At 52.7% G+C, this 15,383-nt stretch overlaps 6 protein-coding genes across 6 annotated transcripts; 3 read left to right on the top strand and 3 right to left on the bottom strand.

The window, feature by feature from the left end:
• Nucleotides 1–125: 125 nt before the first annotated feature.
• On the top strand, nucleotides 126–784 carry B0T23DRAFT_415897 (uncharacterized protein; the record flags this gene model as incomplete). The annotated part of the gene is made up of 2 exons (XM_062839609.1): nucleotides 126–477; nucleotides 558–784. Exons 1-2 carry the CDS (start codon nucleotides 306–308, stop codon nucleotides 782–784), a joined length of 399 nt encoding a protein of 132 aa, XP_062688090.1. The 5' UTR covers nucleotides 126–305.
• Nucleotides 785–924: 140 nt separating this feature from the next.
• B0T23DRAFT_415896 (uncharacterized protein) lies at nucleotides 925–2,078 on the bottom strand (the record flags this gene model as incomplete). Its single annotated transcript, XM_062839608.1, has 1 exon — nucleotides 925–2,078. The coding sequence occupies exon 1, from the start codon at nucleotides 1,867–1,869 to the stop codon at nucleotides 925–927; it is 945 nt and encodes a 314-aa protein (XP_062688089.1). The 5' UTR covers nucleotides 1,870–2,078.
• Nucleotides 2,079–2,165: 87 nt separating this feature from the next.
• On the bottom strand, nucleotides 2,166–4,956 carry B0T23DRAFT_43215 (multicopper oxidase-domain-containing protein). Its single transcript, XM_062840357.1, has 7 exons — nucleotides 4,368–4,956; nucleotides 4,238–4,316; nucleotides 4,175–4,186; nucleotides 4,094–4,111; nucleotides 3,986–4,037; nucleotides 3,801–3,938; nucleotides 2,166–3,755 (listed from the first exon to the last, which is right to left on the bottom strand). Exons 1-7 carry the CDS (start codon nucleotides 4,569–4,571, stop codon nucleotides 2,453–2,455), a joined length of 1,806 nt encoding a protein of 601 aa, XP_062688088.1. The 5' UTR covers nucleotides 4,572–4,956; the 3' UTR covers nucleotides 2,166–2,452.
• Nucleotides 4,957–5,848: 892 nt separating this feature from the next.
• Nucleotides 5,849–6,787, top strand: B0T23DRAFT_389843 (uncharacterized protein). Its single transcript, XM_062837839.1, has 2 exons — nucleotides 5,849–6,076; nucleotides 6,188–6,787. Exons 1-2 carry the CDS (start codon nucleotides 5,886–5,888, stop codon nucleotides 6,675–6,677), a joined length of 681 nt encoding a protein of 226 aa, XP_062688087.1. The 5' UTR covers nucleotides 5,849–5,885; the 3' UTR covers nucleotides 6,678–6,787.
• A 703-nt stretch (nucleotides 6,788–7,490) lies between these two features.
• B0T23DRAFT_43186 (uncharacterized protein) lies at nucleotides 7,491–9,471 on the top strand. The gene is made up of 2 exons (XM_062840344.1): nucleotides 7,491–7,916; nucleotides 7,969–9,471. Exons 1-2 carry the CDS (start codon nucleotides 7,819–7,821, stop codon nucleotides 9,221–9,223), a joined length of 1,353 nt encoding a protein of 450 aa, XP_062688086.1. The 5' UTR covers nucleotides 7,491–7,818; the 3' UTR covers nucleotides 9,224–9,471.
• A 1,954-nt stretch (nucleotides 9,472–11,425) lies between these two features.
• On the bottom strand, nucleotides 11,426–14,441 carry B0T23DRAFT_43174 (glycosyl hydrolases family 31-domain-containing protein). Its single transcript, XM_062840340.1, has 2 exons — nucleotides 14,139–14,441; nucleotides 11,426–14,043 (listed from the first exon to the last, which is right to left on the bottom strand). The coding sequence occupies exons 1-2, from the start codon at nucleotides 14,347–14,349 to the stop codon at nucleotides 11,645–11,647; spliced, it is 2,610 nt and encodes an 869-aa protein (XP_062688085.1). The 5' UTR covers nucleotides 14,350–14,441; the 3' UTR covers nucleotides 11,426–11,644.
• Nucleotides 14,442–15,383: the final 942 nt, after the last annotated feature.

Below are 15,383 nucleotides of genomic sequence, written 5' to 3'. Positions count from 1 at the left end.
GGTATGACGTATACCCTCCATTACGGGCATTTTGCAACAAGATTTGCGAGTATGTCAATGAAAATGTTGAAGTGCCATCAAGGAAAGTGAAGTCCTGTGCCACGAAGGTGATGGTGATGAAAAAACAGATATGAAGGGCTGGAGCAGTCTCCCTTCCAAGCTTGAGTCATGAGAGTAACAGACTGGAGGAAGATTTTGCGACACTAACGTAGCTTCCGTTCTCAACACCAGAACCCCCACATTATCAGATCTTGCAAGGAAACAACGAACCGTCAACTGAAGGCAAAAGCAATCCAAACAACAAGATGTCCGCTCAACATGAAGAGCAGAACCAAATCACCAAGGACCAAAAGCCCACCTGGTCCGAATGGGCCAAGACCCAGTACAACGCCCAATACGAGTCCTGGGTTCCATGGCTAGAAGATCTCTACCTTCGCTACTTCACCAAAGACAACAAAGCGAGTTATGCCACCAAGGGTTTGTGCCGCTCCTTCTTTGATGATTCCCAGTCATGTTGAACCGAGGCCCATGAGACTGACTTCGTCTTTCGTCGACAGACACACTCTCCAAGACCAAGGTCACCAACATCGAACAGGTAGACACCCTTCAAGACGGGGTACATAACCTCGTTGCTGGACAGGTCGGACAAGGAGGACTAGGACAGCCAGTTGGGGATTTGTTGTCCAAGGAAGGAGTGAATAGGATGGAGAGAAAGGGGAAGAATGAGACGGGTGGTTATTTCCCTGACATGAGAGATGTGGGAGGGTTATTGGGAAGGGAGTGAGTAATGCTGACAGCAAGAAAGTAACAATTTGATGCGTGTTATCAAGATACCTCTAGGACCTCTATTGAATCTATTAGGTAGGCTCCCCCACCCCCCTCCCCCAAGTTCCCGCCCTCCGTCTCTTACTCATCCCCCACCCCTTACAACCACCTCCCCAACTCCGCCTCTGTCCACTCCCAAAGCCTCTTAGCCAAAGCCTCATCCCTCGCCGCGGCGGTCAACTCCCCCTCAGGCACCCTCTTCCCAACAGGATCATACAACCCCCCATTCACCAACTCCTTTGCTTCCACGGTAGCAGCCCAAACAGTATTTTCCGCCCCCTCTTCCACCGTCACCATTCCCTTCTGCCCCCGGGCCAATTTAGCTCCCAACTTGGTCATCCAATGATCCACAAAGCCAAAGTTCTTGACCATATCACTCTCCACAAACCCCGGCGTGACCGTCACCGAAACAATCTCCGGGTACTGCTTCGCCAGCTGAGAAGTGTACAGCGTATTAGCCAATTTCGACTCTGTATACCGCCGCCATCTTTGATAGCCCAAGAAATCATCCTTGTCCTTAGCTAAACCATCTCCAGACACGCGCTCGAGATCGACGGTTTTCGCCATGCGGTAGCCGTAGGAGCCTAGGCTGATGATTCTTGCACCCCTAGAGGTATCCTTGCGTAACAGAGGCAAGAGTTTGCGAATGAGTAGAGCGTGGCCGAGGACGTTGGTAGCGAACTGGATCTCGTAGCCATCTTCTGATTTTCCCAGGGGGATGGCGGCGATGCCGGCGTTGCAGATGAGAATGTCGATTTTCTCTTCGGTTTCTAGCAGCTTTTGAGCGGTGGCGGAGACGGAAGCGAGGGAGGCGTTGTCGGTGGGGAGGAAGGTGATGTTTGTGCAGATGTTGTTGCCGTTAGGGTTGGACTCGGCTTCTGAGCGGATTTTGGAGATGAGTGTGTCTGCGGTGGCGGAAGAGGAGGGCCGGCCGGTTATGTAGATCTTGTGTGGACCGAGGCGGGCAAGGGCGAGAGCGGTGACGGCGCCGAGGCCGCGGGTGCCGCCGGTTATGAGGATGGTTTTGCCGGTGAGGGTGGTCATGGTGTTGAGGGATGAAGAAAGGTTTTGGTTTGGAGACTGGACTTGGATATTAGGATCCGATGGGAAGTTGTGTCTTCTTATGTCCCTGTCCCTGTCCCGGCCTTATCAGTTGCTTATAAACCTCAGGTCCTTGTTCCATTTCGTGGTGGTTGCCTGGAAACTGGAGTGTACTAAGCACCTCGCATAACGCCGAATCGAAGATGTCGTGGTGATAGTGCGACTGCCCATGTGCGGCACAGCCCCAAAGAGACAGCGGCTATAAGATAACCCTTTGAATACGTGATCCTACATCGGTTGTCGCGCCTATTGGTCGGTTGCCTCTGATCCCTGAAGGTGTCATATCATCACCTCCATGTCTGTGGTCAACGACGCCTTCCTTCAAGACAGGGTTAGGGTTGTCACACCAATCGCCAGGGACACCAACTCGTACAAGACACTCGAAGATAACAACTGATTACCAATACCCATATGAAAAGTAAGCCCCTGAGTACTCTCTCTAGTCGCTCCAGTTTCTCATTATATCCTCCAAATGTTTCCCTTATCCCCTCCACCTCTTCTCTTACCCCCTCTCTTGACCTCAAGACTACAACCCAGCATCATCCTGCTTCCACGTACTTCCCGGGTACCAACCCGCCCAATTCCCACAATTCTGTTCAACCGTCCCCAAACTTCCCCCACCCCCATCCCTCAAAGCATCCAGCCTCTCCAACACCTGCACCCCCAGCCCCTGACTAACATGCCACCCCACATGACAGTGAAACAGCCACACCCCAGGATTGTTCGTCCTCCAAGCCACCAGCAACCATCCCCAAGCCGGCAACATTGTAGTGTCTCTCCTCGGGGGATTGTTTCCCTTCAAGGTGGACTTATCCGTATTGGGGTTATACTCCCTTATCTGCGTCTCCGCCAGCGGATCGGCTAGGGGCGGGGAGCTACCGAGGATCATGACGTCGTGGCCATGGAGGTGGATAGGATGCGGGATGGGCGAGTTATTTTGCAACAAAAAGTACGTCAAGGTATTAGACCCGGGGATTTGGATCAAGTTGCGAGAGCGCGGGACAGAGGAGAGAGTGTTGTTCGCTACGTAGCGCAGCGTGGGTTCCTGCCAGTTGACGCGCAGGGGCGAGTTGTTGACGGGCCAGAAGACGCGGGCTTGGGAGTTGTCTATCGTCAAATCAACATTGAGGGTGTGGGATGTGGTGGGGGCGAAGGAGTTGACGTCCGCGGAACGGGAGATGATAGGCGAGTAATCTCGTTCGGGTGCGGCGCAGCGGGAGTCTGGAGGGGCGACGCCGCGTTGTGTGGGCAGGGAGGCGGAGGAGGCGCCGGAGTAGGAGAAGATGGCGGCTGGGTAAGGGTTGTCGGATTGGCCGCAGGGTAGGGCGGAGAAGGTCGCGTTGAACCAGTAGTTGGCAGTCGGCTGGTTGGCATTGATGATGACGTCGTAGCGCTGGCCAATGCCGAGGAAGAGATGGTTGCGCGTGATGGGCTTGATGGGGACCATGTCGGTGGCAACAACTTGGAAGGTGTGCCCTACAAGACTGACGGTGAAGGCGTTTTGGAGGGAAGTGTTGATGAGTCGAAGGAGGTGTTTCTTGCCCTTGGTCAGCGTCTTGCGGGTGTAGGTACCACCGGAGCCGTCGGGGTTGATGTTACGGCCATTGAAGAGAACATTGTCGCTGGCAGGAGGGGAGCCGGGAAAGTTGGGAATGAAGGGATTGCTGGGATTGTTGACGCGGTGGGCAATCTCGAAAACGGAACCATAGTACCAGTCCGAGAGAACGAGTGGTCCAAGATCGGTGTCGTAGTCGGCGGATGCGGGTCCCTTGATGACGATGGGTCCAAGAACACCGTTTCCGTACTGGAGCGGGAAGTGAGAATGGTACCTGGTCTGTTAGCAGACATTGATATGTCTTGGGGAGTAGACATACCAAGCTGTGCCGTACTGGTTGGCGAGGAATGTGTAGGTCTTTCTGCTTCCAGGAGGAATGGGGCATTCGGTAACCCCGTTGACACCGTCTTGAGTGTTGGCGTTGAGCATGCGAAGGCCGTGATAGTGGATCGAGGTGCTGGTTAGGTTAGACGTTGTCTGCTGGGGTATGTGGAGGAGCCCTACCCGTTGGATCTCATATTGTTGATGACGGTGATCTGGAGTCGGTCGCCCCAGTCTGGCTAATGTCAGTACGTGGCTCGTCATGGCCTGGAGAAAAAAGGATGTACTCACTTGCGCTAATGGTTGGACCTTCAATGTTTGGAGTTGATTGTAAGTATGGCAACATCGCGCGATATGTCATCGTTCACATACCTGGAAATTGGCCTGGATCATGTTAGCTTGATTCTTATTTCCAGCGCTCTAATTGAGACTCACCATTGACAAGCATTGCACTGTACTTCAACCGCCCATCACCCCCTCTCCAAGTGCTTTGTTCGGTCAAGGTCAAGGTATACTGCTCTTGTCAGCCATGCCAGCTTTGCCGCCAAACGAGACCCGGGCTTACTTGTCTCGTAACACCGGTCTCGGGCACATGTGCTTCATAGTCCGTGGTGATATTGAAGGAGCTCGTCCAGCATTGTCTGTTGGAGGCGGTGTTGCATGACTGCCTAGCCCCCAGGACGTGTGGTTGGGACTCTGCTAGTGGACTACCATGGGCGAGACTGCTCAGAAGTAGACTCCATAGGAGTCCGCCAAGAGGTTTGAACATGGTGTTGAGGCAATCCCGAGAGGCACAATAAGGCGATTGACAAAGACCTAGAACAGGGCAGTTGGGCTGGTGAGCTGTAGTTGACAGGCACTACGATCATTCTGCTCTCGAGGGCGTCGAACATCATATACCAAACAGTGAAATGGCTTGAAAATGGCAAGGTGGGTTCGCGATACAGCTCACGGCTTGGTGCATTCATGGTGTCACGACAACACCATGTGGCGGTCAGTGACACTGGCCAATTTCACGACGTGAAGGAAGTGGGTAGCTCAAGCATCAAGATGGTTTGCTCTTGTTGGCGATGGTCTATCTTGCTGCCGTCGTATACACCACTCTCCTCAGTATTCAGTCCATGTATAAGCATGTTGGATGACTGATGGTGAAGCATGTCCGATGACGAAGCCGCTCCATTACTTCTTCGTCATGAAGACCGGACCGCCGAACTCCAGCCGTGAACTATTCGAGAGTAGGGTCTAGATGATGAAGTCGAACTAAAATCTCCAGGGAATTGAGACATTCATCATCGGCCAATGGGACGTTCGAATGAGGTGACAATCTCGTGAAGATCCAAAACGCGACGATAGGGGGTAAGGTCGATATCGGACTTGGTAGGTAAACAACAACGGTCCATGTTACAACAGAATAGTCCCTCGCATCGCATGGCCATCAGTGAATTTCGGCCTGCTTCTCCTCAACTGGAATGGCGAGCCATGTCAGTAGCCGCTTCAACTCCCGATGAGTCCCGACCTTGGGGACATGGTTCCTGCAGCTCGGGTTTGGGCCAACGCTTGTATGGCGACCCGCATGAGGAACCGCGGCAGTGACTGGCCGGTCGGGACAGCCAAGGTATGCGAACCTCCTGCGTAATATTGGACTGGCAAGCCTTCTGACACTTTGAGGCAGACTGAGCGGAGTTGTAGAAAAGTTTGTTTTCTACTTGGCGGGTGTTGTAACGGAATCCAAATGGCCTGAAAGCGAGCTGACATATGAACAAAAGAGGAAAGGAGAGACAGATCCCCAGCGAGTCACTGGACTACAGAAAGGGGCTGTGAGTTTGAGCTGATGGGACAATTTGCTGTCACAGCTCCCTATCAACGGCCTGTGATAATCAATTGGAAGGACAGAAATACGAGGCATGGCAGGTTGCTTGAACAGGTCACCTGCCACTACAGCTTTGGTCGCAAACAGACCGAAGAAAGCTTTGTCGACGATACGACAGGGCATGTGCCACAGCCTTTGTGCCTGTCGATCCTAGTTTCCCAGTCTTCTCGTTATGTCCTGCTCAGTTTTTATGCTGCAAGTTATCGATCGAGTATGGAAGTCCGAGGGTCGCAAGAGAGGCTGCAGAACCAGGCATTTTGGGACATATCGCGGAGTTATGAGACGTGTCTTGTGGCTGATGGAGGCTGCTGTTTGAGATGTCGGGGTCCGGGGTTGGTCGGATCGTACACACTCCCTCTTCCGATGTCGCCGGTTTTCCCTTCCGGGGAAGTCTTGACGGATGACTAGGAGACACACAGCGCATGTCGGTGTTAGTGTCTCGGAGAGAAGCCTGTCTCGAACAGTCGCGGGATTCGGGCTTGACTTGCTAGCACGACAAAGGGTTTGAGACTTGCCTGCTGTGCGACAGAAGCGGGAGATTTTGCTTGGAATGTCTTGCATACTTGCCGTGTTTCCACGCTCCCACAAAGCCTTGGTAGAACTAAGCTTATTTTCACTGGAGGCACTTATCCGTCCTTCCTGGCTGGGCATCGGGAACGAATCTCTGTTGGGAAATATCGGAACGCTGGGAAGAGTCAAGAGCCCCAGCCGCCCTCTTCCTCCTCTTTCCTCCGCCAATTCCCTGTTGTTCGCCGGGCAGAGAACAATCGTGGAGCCTTGGAATCAGCCTCGTATTTGTCCCTGCCTGTAACTCGGTTCTCTTGGTATGCTTCATTCCTCGTTCGGTTATGGCCATCGCATGATGTGGACGAAAGGCTCCTTGTGAAGGCTTCTATACATACGTGTCGTCTCGTAAGTTCCTCGTTCGCGTTGGATCCCATCGAGCAGGAGGAAGCTCTCTCGGCTCGCGAAAGGGTGACGTTGCTCCGACACCTTGGCAAATGATGGATAACTAGAGATGGCAATCCGCATGGTCGACAGGCGACGCGTGCTGATGTCTCCCTGATTGGGCTAATGGAGGCTGAAGGGAAAAGCTGTCGAGCTCTGGGTGCTTGGAATCTTTGGAAAGTGAAAGATTCGCTGGTGGAAAGTGGAAGGAGTTGGAAGCGGCATACTTACAGTACGTTACGGTCACAAGTGTCGTCACCTGACCAGCCACGGGAAACGAACGGAAAGCGTCGTGCATATAGGTACCTAGGTACTACCTACCGAGCAAACGGCCCGTCACCCTTCCGTGCCTTCGTCGCCAACAACTACAAACAAGACATTGCGCTTCCCTGTCTGTCTCAGCCTGGTCCCTAGAAGGCATGCTGCTCACCAAAGGTGCCACCATCCGGGTCTGGTTCACGCCGGCGAAGAGCCCTTTTCAGTAGAGCCAAGTCCTCGGCGTATCACCTACACCCGGGCACGTACCAGACACAGTTGTTGACTCTTTCATTGCCTAGCATGAATATGAACCTCAAAACCCATTGTCATTGAGTAGAGCATGGCACTAGCAATACCTCGTCCATTGTGGACAGTCCCTGGAACCGGGTTCAAGTTCCCTAGTCAGGATGCCCAGCCAGCTTCAACGATATGACTGCGACTTCGAAGCATCACTTTGTTTTGGACCGCCATCACCAGCCATCACCATGGATATGGGACCCTCCGAGGCACCCCGCGAAGATTACCTAACCGTGGAAGCCACCCGGTCATGCTGACACGGCACTCATCCCACGTGGCTTGCCAAACCACCTCAGCAGACTCAGCCGCGCTCGGGTTTCGGAGCTGTCAAGCGAATATTGGCTAGCAGCAACCAGTCTAAAAGCTTCGCCGTGCCTCAAACACGGCAGTCGGATTATCGTGTCTGCAAGCCATCGTCCTGCTTTCACATTATTTTTGGTCCTCGACACCAAAATAGGAACATGAGACGGCTGAATGTCCATCCGCTGACGGTGCGGTATTTCTTCCAGAGAGAAGTCAAGGAGGGGGTTGAGGGGTCAAGAAGGGATATAAAGATGTCGGTTGGGGCTGTGAGGAGGTGGGAACTTCTGAACATTAACGACATCACCAGCTCTCCTGTCAAGACATTGGCGAAAAAGAGACCATGAAAGATCTGCTGAAGCTCTTCTTCTTCCTGGCCCAGGGACTCCTCGTCCTTGGGACCACCACAACAGGGGGTCCTCCCAAATGTAATGCCGACAAGTAAGTACTCCTTCTCTCCAAGTTTCCCTCGAGCTAACATAGAGGTACTCAGCTGCTATCGCGCCCTCTTCCCCTGTCCATCCCCATCCGCCGTCTCCGTAGCCTCGGCGTTCTGCGCAACCATAACCGCCTCCGGCACCACCGTAACCAACTATCCCACCCGAGCCACCAACGCCTGTGGCTCGACTCCCGATCGCTACATCTCCGCTTGCAAATGTGGCCCAACCTGCTCTTCCACCACCACCACCACCACCGCTACCGTAACCGCCTGTCCCTCGGCTACCCCTTCCAACGGCGGCCTAGTCTACGGTGACTTCGAATGCCCGTCCCCTTCTCCCCCCTGGACCGTCCACATCCTCGATCCCTCTTTCTCCCTCTCCACCACCACGATCAACAGCTTCACCGGTAACCGCTCTCTTCGCGCTTCTCTCACTGGCCCATCTACCTGCTCTGGAGTCTGCACCAATGCGCGCATCATTAGTCCTCCACTCCCGATTACCCCAAACACCGACTACAAACTCACCCTCGCCACCTTCTTCCCCAATAACGCAAACGGCGGCACCGGCTCAACCGGCTTTATCGGCGTCCAGATCAACGGGCGTGCAGGCCTAACCATCGACGCCAACGACAGCCCGGGTCGCGAAAAGTGGCGCTTCACGCAGTCCCCCTGGCGTTCTCTTGCGTCTGAAACCACCGCTGAGATTCGTATCGAGTGGATCGGTCCTCCGTCTTTCCTCGACACCGTCACTTTCGCCCCCGTCTCGGCCTATTCCGGATCAACCCCTCCACCTCTCGGTATCCTTCCCGGCGGCGAGTTCGAGAACGGTCTAGGTTCCTGGACGCAACAAGTCCCCGACCCCGGTGCCACCGCCGGCGTCGTCACCTTGCCCCTTTCCGGGCAAGTCAACCCGGACTACCGCTTCGGTTCGCACGCCTGGCGCGTTGTTTCTCCCCAGAAACCAAATCCTGCAAATCAGGAGTTGCTTGTCTCTGCCCGCCTTATATCCCCAACGGTGTCGGTCATTCCGGGACGAAAGTACTTGATTAGCTTCTCCACGTACTTTGATGCGTTCGGTATTGGGTTCGTGGGGCTGATGGTGAATAACTTGCCGATTTATACGAGGGATCCTGCGGATGCAGGGCAGGGAGGGATCGGCTGGTGGGGACCGAATACGGTTTACTGGGCGGCGCCCGAGAACGTGTCGAGTGCGCAGCTCAAGTTTGAGGCAGTCATGTCGGAGGCGGGGATGATGGGGGTGGATGCGGTGGTTATGGTGGAGGTTAATCCCGCTGCTGTCACTGCTTGAGCATCGAGCACAAGGGGATGTAGATGGTTTGCGTGCTTGTGGTGGTGATGTGGAGTTCGGATCCGGGTTGGTCTCGATGACATAACTGCAAAGGTTCAATGGTGGGCCAAAACCAGCCTATGTTGGCATCAGGACAGATTGTTGTCGAAAGTTCAGGTGGAGTTTGTACTTTGCTTGTTTGACGATGCTACGAACAAAGGATGTGCCTGTCTCTTCCAGTCGTCAAAATACCAAGTTGCTGCTATCCGACAGAGAGATTAACGGGAACCCGTAGGTATATACTATGCATTAGTCGCAAAGTATAAGAAGCGATGTTCCTTTTCCCACGGACCTCACTTCCCATGCCGTAGTGTCTATGGAAGCCGGGTGATTGGGAGCCTAGAATCAATGAAACAAGAAGAGGAGAAGGCAGAAGTATGATACAGGAAGACGTGGTGGATTTGATGGAAGCTGATAGTGGGAAAGTGCCTCGTTGGGACGGCGACTGTGCTTGGGATGCTGCTTGGGTCCTCGATGGGAAAGAGTGCTGATGGCGATGTACTACCTACCCGACGTGAGGAAGGACCGAAGGTTGGCAGTTGCAATACTGTTGATTCGATTGGAGCCACAGTGGCCCGCGGTCTACTTCAGTTCTTTGTCTCTACTCCAATTCAACCAACTCGCTTTGGTTCATCTTCACATATTGGCTTTCGACATTGTTCCTTCACACACTTTTGTCTTGAAATCCAGCATATAGACAAGCACGCCCATTCTCCCACTCCTTTACCAGCGACGTAATATCAACATACAGCGTATTAATTCCGGAATCTGATACGTCACGTTCGATTCCTCAGCCCCGCAAAAAGTCTCCCAACAACAGCCCTCCTTGGCCTCATCCCATCACTCCGGGACCATATGTTCCTGTTATTCTCGTGCCGACGGCACCTCGTCCACCGCCACTGTCTCAGTCACTCCCCGATCTGAGACCTCTGGAGCTTCTTCCGGTTGACTGGGACCAAGTCCTTCAACAACAAAAAAATGGGACTCTCCATTGTCCGCCCTCGTACTTATGAGTCCACTCGTGAACCCTCTGACCGTGACCTTCAACCCTATCACCAGGCTTCATACCACAACGACCAAGAGCCTGGAAATCGACAGGCTTACCGTAACCGCCAACCACTCGTGTAGGAGGCCCCGTATTCCCCCGCTGACAGCAGCGAGATCACATGTTCGTCCGACTCCTCCAACTCCTCCCCTCCCCACAGCCGCCAGCAATCCTACCAAGCCCCTGGGGAGCAGCACGGTCGACGCCAGATTTCCCAAAGCGAGTCTCTCTTCACGCATGGCGAAAGAACATCAGCAATAGAACATCAATATCAGGAAGGGCTTCTATCCTCCCGCCCTTACACGCATCAATCTACTCACCAACCTGCTGAGAAGCCCGAACGCCGCTGGGATGATTGTGGATGTTTTGCCGTTGGTGTTGTTGGTAGAGGTCTCTCAGTTTGTAACAGAATGCGAAGACCGAGCGAAGGTTGCAGACCGAACAAGGGATACACTCGTTTGCTTTTGAAGACTCGAAGCTAAAAACGGGCCGGACCGTCCCGCTATCCACTGTGGGAAAGTGAGAAGACGAAATGATGGGTGCGGAGCGTAGGAGATAGCCAGGTGCGTGGGGGGCCAAGTTCTTATTGTGTACAAGTAGATCGCGTTCATTTTTTTTTTTTTTTTCGTTGTTCTAGGACTCGTTTTGTCCCATTCCATGTCCCAGTCTTCATCATTCAGCAATCATCATACCTGTATCTTCATTTGCCTCGATAAAAGGTGTTTTATACAGCGAGAAAGGTGGATGGAAAGCCAAAGCATGAGGTAGAGAGCTCAGTGTAATCGTCAACGTCAGTCGTGGCTTTTTTTTTAGCTGTTTTTTTTTTTTCTTATTTTTTTTCTTGTTGTTTACCCCACCTGTTTCAATGTCATTGAAATCGTCTTTTCATTTTCTCGATCTTGTGTATTTTTCTGCTCTTTCATCTCACTTTTCCATTTGTTGCACGGACGCAGAAATTAGCTCGAAACTTGGTGGGGGAAAGAACAAGTGAGTTGGAGAAAGGAGGAATCCGAAAACAAGGGCCGAATACTAGTGTACCTACAGGGACCTACCATAGGTTTGTGAATAAGCAAAAAAAACAACCCAAAAGCACTACTGGCAGACGTGTACCATGAATGGAGGAGTCTTAAGGACAAAGAACCAGAAGAATAAGGTATACTCGAGAAGCACTGTATAGGTACGGATATAATTTACTTCAGCAGAGTGATGCGACAATCAACCGTGCTTCCACCGGAAAAGAACAACGATTTCACCCTCGACTTGACCCTCAACGCAACAAAAAAGACAGCACCCTTTCACCAGATAGGTGTATTTCCCACCCCATCATACCATCCGTCCTATATATAAAGATTCGTCGTAAAACCCCCCGTCAACGGCCACCTCCCACTCACCTCCCTCTGCCCATTCCCACTAACCCCATCATCCAAAAGTACTATCCTCTGCACCACCACCCCCTTCGTATCATACCCAAACGTCCCCTTGACCTCTAACTTTGACCCATCCCAGGTAAACTCAATCTCACTCTCCTTCCCACTCGAATCCAAGCTCTCGCCATCATCCAGGTACAGTCTCCCCTTGGCTTTGCCGTTCTGATCAGGGGCGATAATGACCTCAAAGTTGCGCGTGCGGACTTCAGCAGTGGTCATTGCCTGTCCGGTCGTGAAGGAAGTGTCAGAAAGACGAAGGGCCAGGATACTTCCGCCACGAATATACACGGGGATCTGATCCCAACCTACTCCCGAGACCGTAACGGTTCGGCCACCAGCGGAAGTCTGATCAATCCGGTGATGCGTAAAGAAATCGTACCATTTCCCTTGGGGCAAGTAAAAAGTGACGGATTGGGCGTCGTCTTCCACCACGGGCGACAAAAGCAGTGCGTCCCCGAGGAAGAATTGCGTGTCGATGCCGTATGTTGCCGGGTCGGAGGGGAAGAGGAACCAGAGCGGTTTGACTAGTGCCGGTTCACCCGTTTTGCTGGCGTAGTAAAGGCCGGTGTAAATGTAATCCAGCAGTCGATACCTGACACTAATCGCTTTGCGGGCGGCAGCGGCGACAGAAGGCCACCGGTAGAATTCCTGGTCGGGAGCGGAAATGTCGGCGTGGTTGCGGTAAAAGGGCTGCCAAGCGCCGAGAACTGCCCAGCGTGCACACATGTTCTCTTGGGCCTGGCCGTTGAAGCCACAGACGTCGGAGCCCACCATGGGGTAGTTGTGTATGGCGCTGAAGCTGAGGAGCTGCCGGATTGAGGCGCGGTAGTCGGCCCAGGAAGAAAAGTTGTCGCCAAACCAGTGAGCGGCGAAGCGGGAGGATCCCGAAAAGGTGGAACGGGTGAGGAGGAAGGGACGTTTGGTGGGTGAGCGGGAGATGAGGGCGGAGCGAGAGACGGAGGACATGGTGAGGGCGTAGAGATTATGGGTGTCGTACTGCGTTGAGCCATCCGAGTTGGTGATGTTGGTGAACAGAGTGCGGCTGGAAAGGGCGGGGTAGTGGTTCGCTATCTGGTACTTGGGGGTGAAGAGGTCGCGGTTGGGGAGGCCGAGGTGTTGTCCATCGCCTGGGGCGCGTGGATGGATTTTGCCGATTAGGGACTGAGGCAGGGAGCGAGTTTTCTGAGCTGAAGAGAGACAAGTAGTGTCCGCACACATGTTGCTCGCCTCATTCATGTCAACCCACAGCCCATCCGCATTAATCCCGTTATTTGGATCATAAAACGTCAGAATCTCCGTTGTCCACCACTCCTTTGTCTGCGGCGCAATCCAATCCGGCCAGACCACTTCCCCAGGCCACTGCAGACCACGATACCAGGACCCATCAGCCGCCTTGAGAAACACATCCATCTCGGCTCCCCTGGTGAACGGGCCATAGTCGCTCTTGTACCTGATTCCCGGATCCAGAATCTGCACATACCGCATATCTTTCCCGTGCAGTTCGTCCACAAACCCCTTCAGCTGGTCATGAGGATACCGCACTGGATCCGTACTAAAATCCAGCTTGTTGTCCATATAATCGATATCATCCCAAAGCGCCTCCAACGGAATTCCCGCATCGCTATAGTTCTTGACAACCTGCTTGACATGCCCCAGATCCGGCCAGCCGTATTTACACTGGTGAAATCCCAGCGACCAATACGGCATCATTGCCGGGAGACCAACAACTTCGGCATACTGCTTGCTCACTTCGTCTGGACCCGGTCCGGCCAGGAAATAAAAGTCAAGCACTCCCCCAATGGTGTTATACTCGAGGTATTGCTCCCCGGCATCACTCTTCCCAATTACAACGTCCATTCCCGCGGCACTTCTCAAGAAAACTCCATGCGTCCCTCCCGTACCATTGCCACCGCGGTGCTCAAAGTAAACAGGATGACTCCCGTACAAGTTCTGGTTCTGCGGTATGTACGGCGCCTCAGAGTTCCACAACGTTCTCTTGTACCCGTTTGTCGCCAACCGGAAAGAATCCGAGTGTTCTCCCAGCCCGTACAGATTCGGGTTCGGAGGCAGGCGCGTGCGTAAGCGGAGGTATTGCGTCTCAAAGATCAATGGCGATGGAGAAGTATCGAAAAGGACGTCGCCGGTGCTGGCGCGTGTAACCTTGAAGGAGAAGGGGTAGGCTTCGTAGGTAAAGCGAAGATCGGCGGTTTGGGAGGAGGCATTTTGTGAGAGAGGCCGTGGTAGGATGTTGTCTTGGATCTGGTAGACGTTTTGCTCGCGGTCTGCGATCAAGACGTGTAGGCGGGTGTCTGCAAGTGTGTAGTGGTTAGATGTGGGTCCGGGTCGAAGCATCGAGGTTACGGTGACTGGAAGCAAAGAGAAAGAAGGTAGACAATGATCTTACTGGTCTGGTATTCCACTGTCAGGCGCAAGTTGGTGATGTCTTCGCTATAGAGATTGCAGTTGGTGCCGGCGAGAGTTAGGTCAGCGACGAGATACGAAGGCCCGGATCGGGCGTTGGTGGCTCGGTATCCTGGGCAAGTTGCCAGAGGCGCCGCGGATGCTATCGAGAAGAGCGACAGCAGCGCAAGGGCGGGTTTGGGCATCCTGATCATGGTGATTCACTCGCTTTGCACTTGATGCCGTGCGGCGAGTTTGGAACTGGGCGTTCAGGACAGCATCATCTGTTGAAGTAGAAGTGGCAGCACCAGCTAGATAACTGCCTGGTTCAGTTATTGGATGATCTGCCGTTTGCGATGAGGACTGGAAGGAGAGACCGGATGACAGCATCTGTCTTGCATCATTGCATTGCATCCTTCCAACCTTCAGGCGGCTGCACCATGTCCTCAACCTTCAATTCCTTCCATGATACGTTCACATGGTGTACTAGACCCATTCGTTGTCTCGGTAACACGACTAGGGCAACATCCGTGGTGATCATCTGCTGTGTCTGGCGAAGTAGAATCGTCGATGAATGCCATGATGTGGAACACATCTAATGCCATCTGCTACCTAACCTCCCCTTTTTCGGCAATCCGTACCTGTTACGCCGTTGGTCTGTATGTCGTTGGGGAAGCAAATCACAAGGGGTTCGTGACCCGGTCGCCGCATGATCCGGAGGGTATCACCGAGGATGCGGGGGAACCTTGCTTGGATGTCGGATGGAAGTTGGTTGGTGAGAGCACGAGGCATTGCGCACGCCAATCAACGTGCAATGTCTGTCTTTCCCACACTCAATCGCCTGTGCAGTCTTAGCAAGAGGTGTGTGTGCGTGCACACACATACACCGCATTTGACAAATCTGGCCATTTGACATCGCTTTACACGACTCAATTCAATCGTTTAATATCGAAATCTAGCCAAAACTAGTGTAAAAAGTCGATATTTTAATGCTCTACATCGTACAATAATCTATTTTAATATTTATATTATCTTTAAAACTATTATCGATATAGTATATTACCCTAATACCCGCTAGAAGGTATTAATAATAATAATACTAGTAAATAACGAATATCCTAATAATATTATTAAAATTGCTAATATAAATGTAAGGAGTGTGTAGAAATATAAATGTATTTTATTGGATATTAGTAAGGTATTTTTACTATCGCGAACTTCCTAAAATACTAGAAAGCTTCTTATATAG

This window comes from Neurospora hispaniola (assembly GCF_033458365.1).
Source record: "Neurospora hispaniola strain FGSC 10403 chromosome Unknown B0T23scaffold_10, whole genome shotgun sequence".
Classification (NCBI taxonomy): Eukaryota; Fungi; Ascomycota; class Sordariomycetes; order Sordariales; family Sordariaceae; genus Neurospora; species Neurospora hispaniola.
The sequence above is the reverse complement of the archived record's forward strand: the minus strand, read 5'-3'. Positions and strand labels throughout refer to the sequence as shown.

What these genes read in the sequence shown, in the direction of transcription:
- B0T23DRAFT_43174 (XM_062840340.1), bottom strand. Translation starts at nt 14,349, where the DNA reads ATGATCAGGATGCCCAAACCCGCCCTTGCGCTGCTGTCGCTCTTCTCG. An exon ending in GACAGTGGAATACCAGACCA is followed by an intron (nt 14,044 to 14,138) that starts GTAAGATCATTG and finishes ACACACTTGCAG; the next exon opens with ACACCCGCCTACACGTCTTG.
- B0T23DRAFT_43215 (XM_062840357.1), bottom strand. Translation starts at nt 4,571, where the DNA reads ATGTTCAAACCTCTTGGCGGACTCCTATGGAGTCTACTTCTGAGCAGT. An exon ending in AGACCGGTGTTACGAGACAA is followed by an intron (nt 4,317 to 4,367) that starts GTAAGCCCGGGT and finishes TGACAAGAGCAG; the next exon opens with TATACCTTGACCTTGACCGA. An exon ending in AACCAGTACGGCACAGCTTG is followed by an intron (nt 3,756 to 3,800) that starts GTATGTCTACTC and finishes CTAACAGACCAG; the next exon opens with GTACCATTCTCACTTCCCGC.
- B0T23DRAFT_389843 (XM_062837839.1), top strand. Translation starts at nt 5,886, where the DNA reads ATGGAAGTCCGAGGGTCGCAAGAGAGGCTGCAGAACCAGGCATTTTGG. An exon ending in GGGGAAGTCTTGACGGATGA is followed by an intron (nt 6,077 to 6,187) that starts CTAGGAGACACA and finishes TTTGAGACTTGC; the next exon opens with CTGCTGTGCGACAGAAGCGG.
- B0T23DRAFT_43186 (XM_062840344.1), top strand. Translation starts at nt 7,819, where the DNA reads ATGAAAGATCTGCTGAAGCTCTTCTTCTTCCTGGCCCAGGGACTCCTC. An exon ending in CCCAAATGTAATGCCGACAA is followed by an intron (nt 7,917 to 7,968) that starts GTAAGTACTCCT and finishes AGAGGTACTCAG; the next exon opens with CTGCTATCGCGCCCTCTTCC.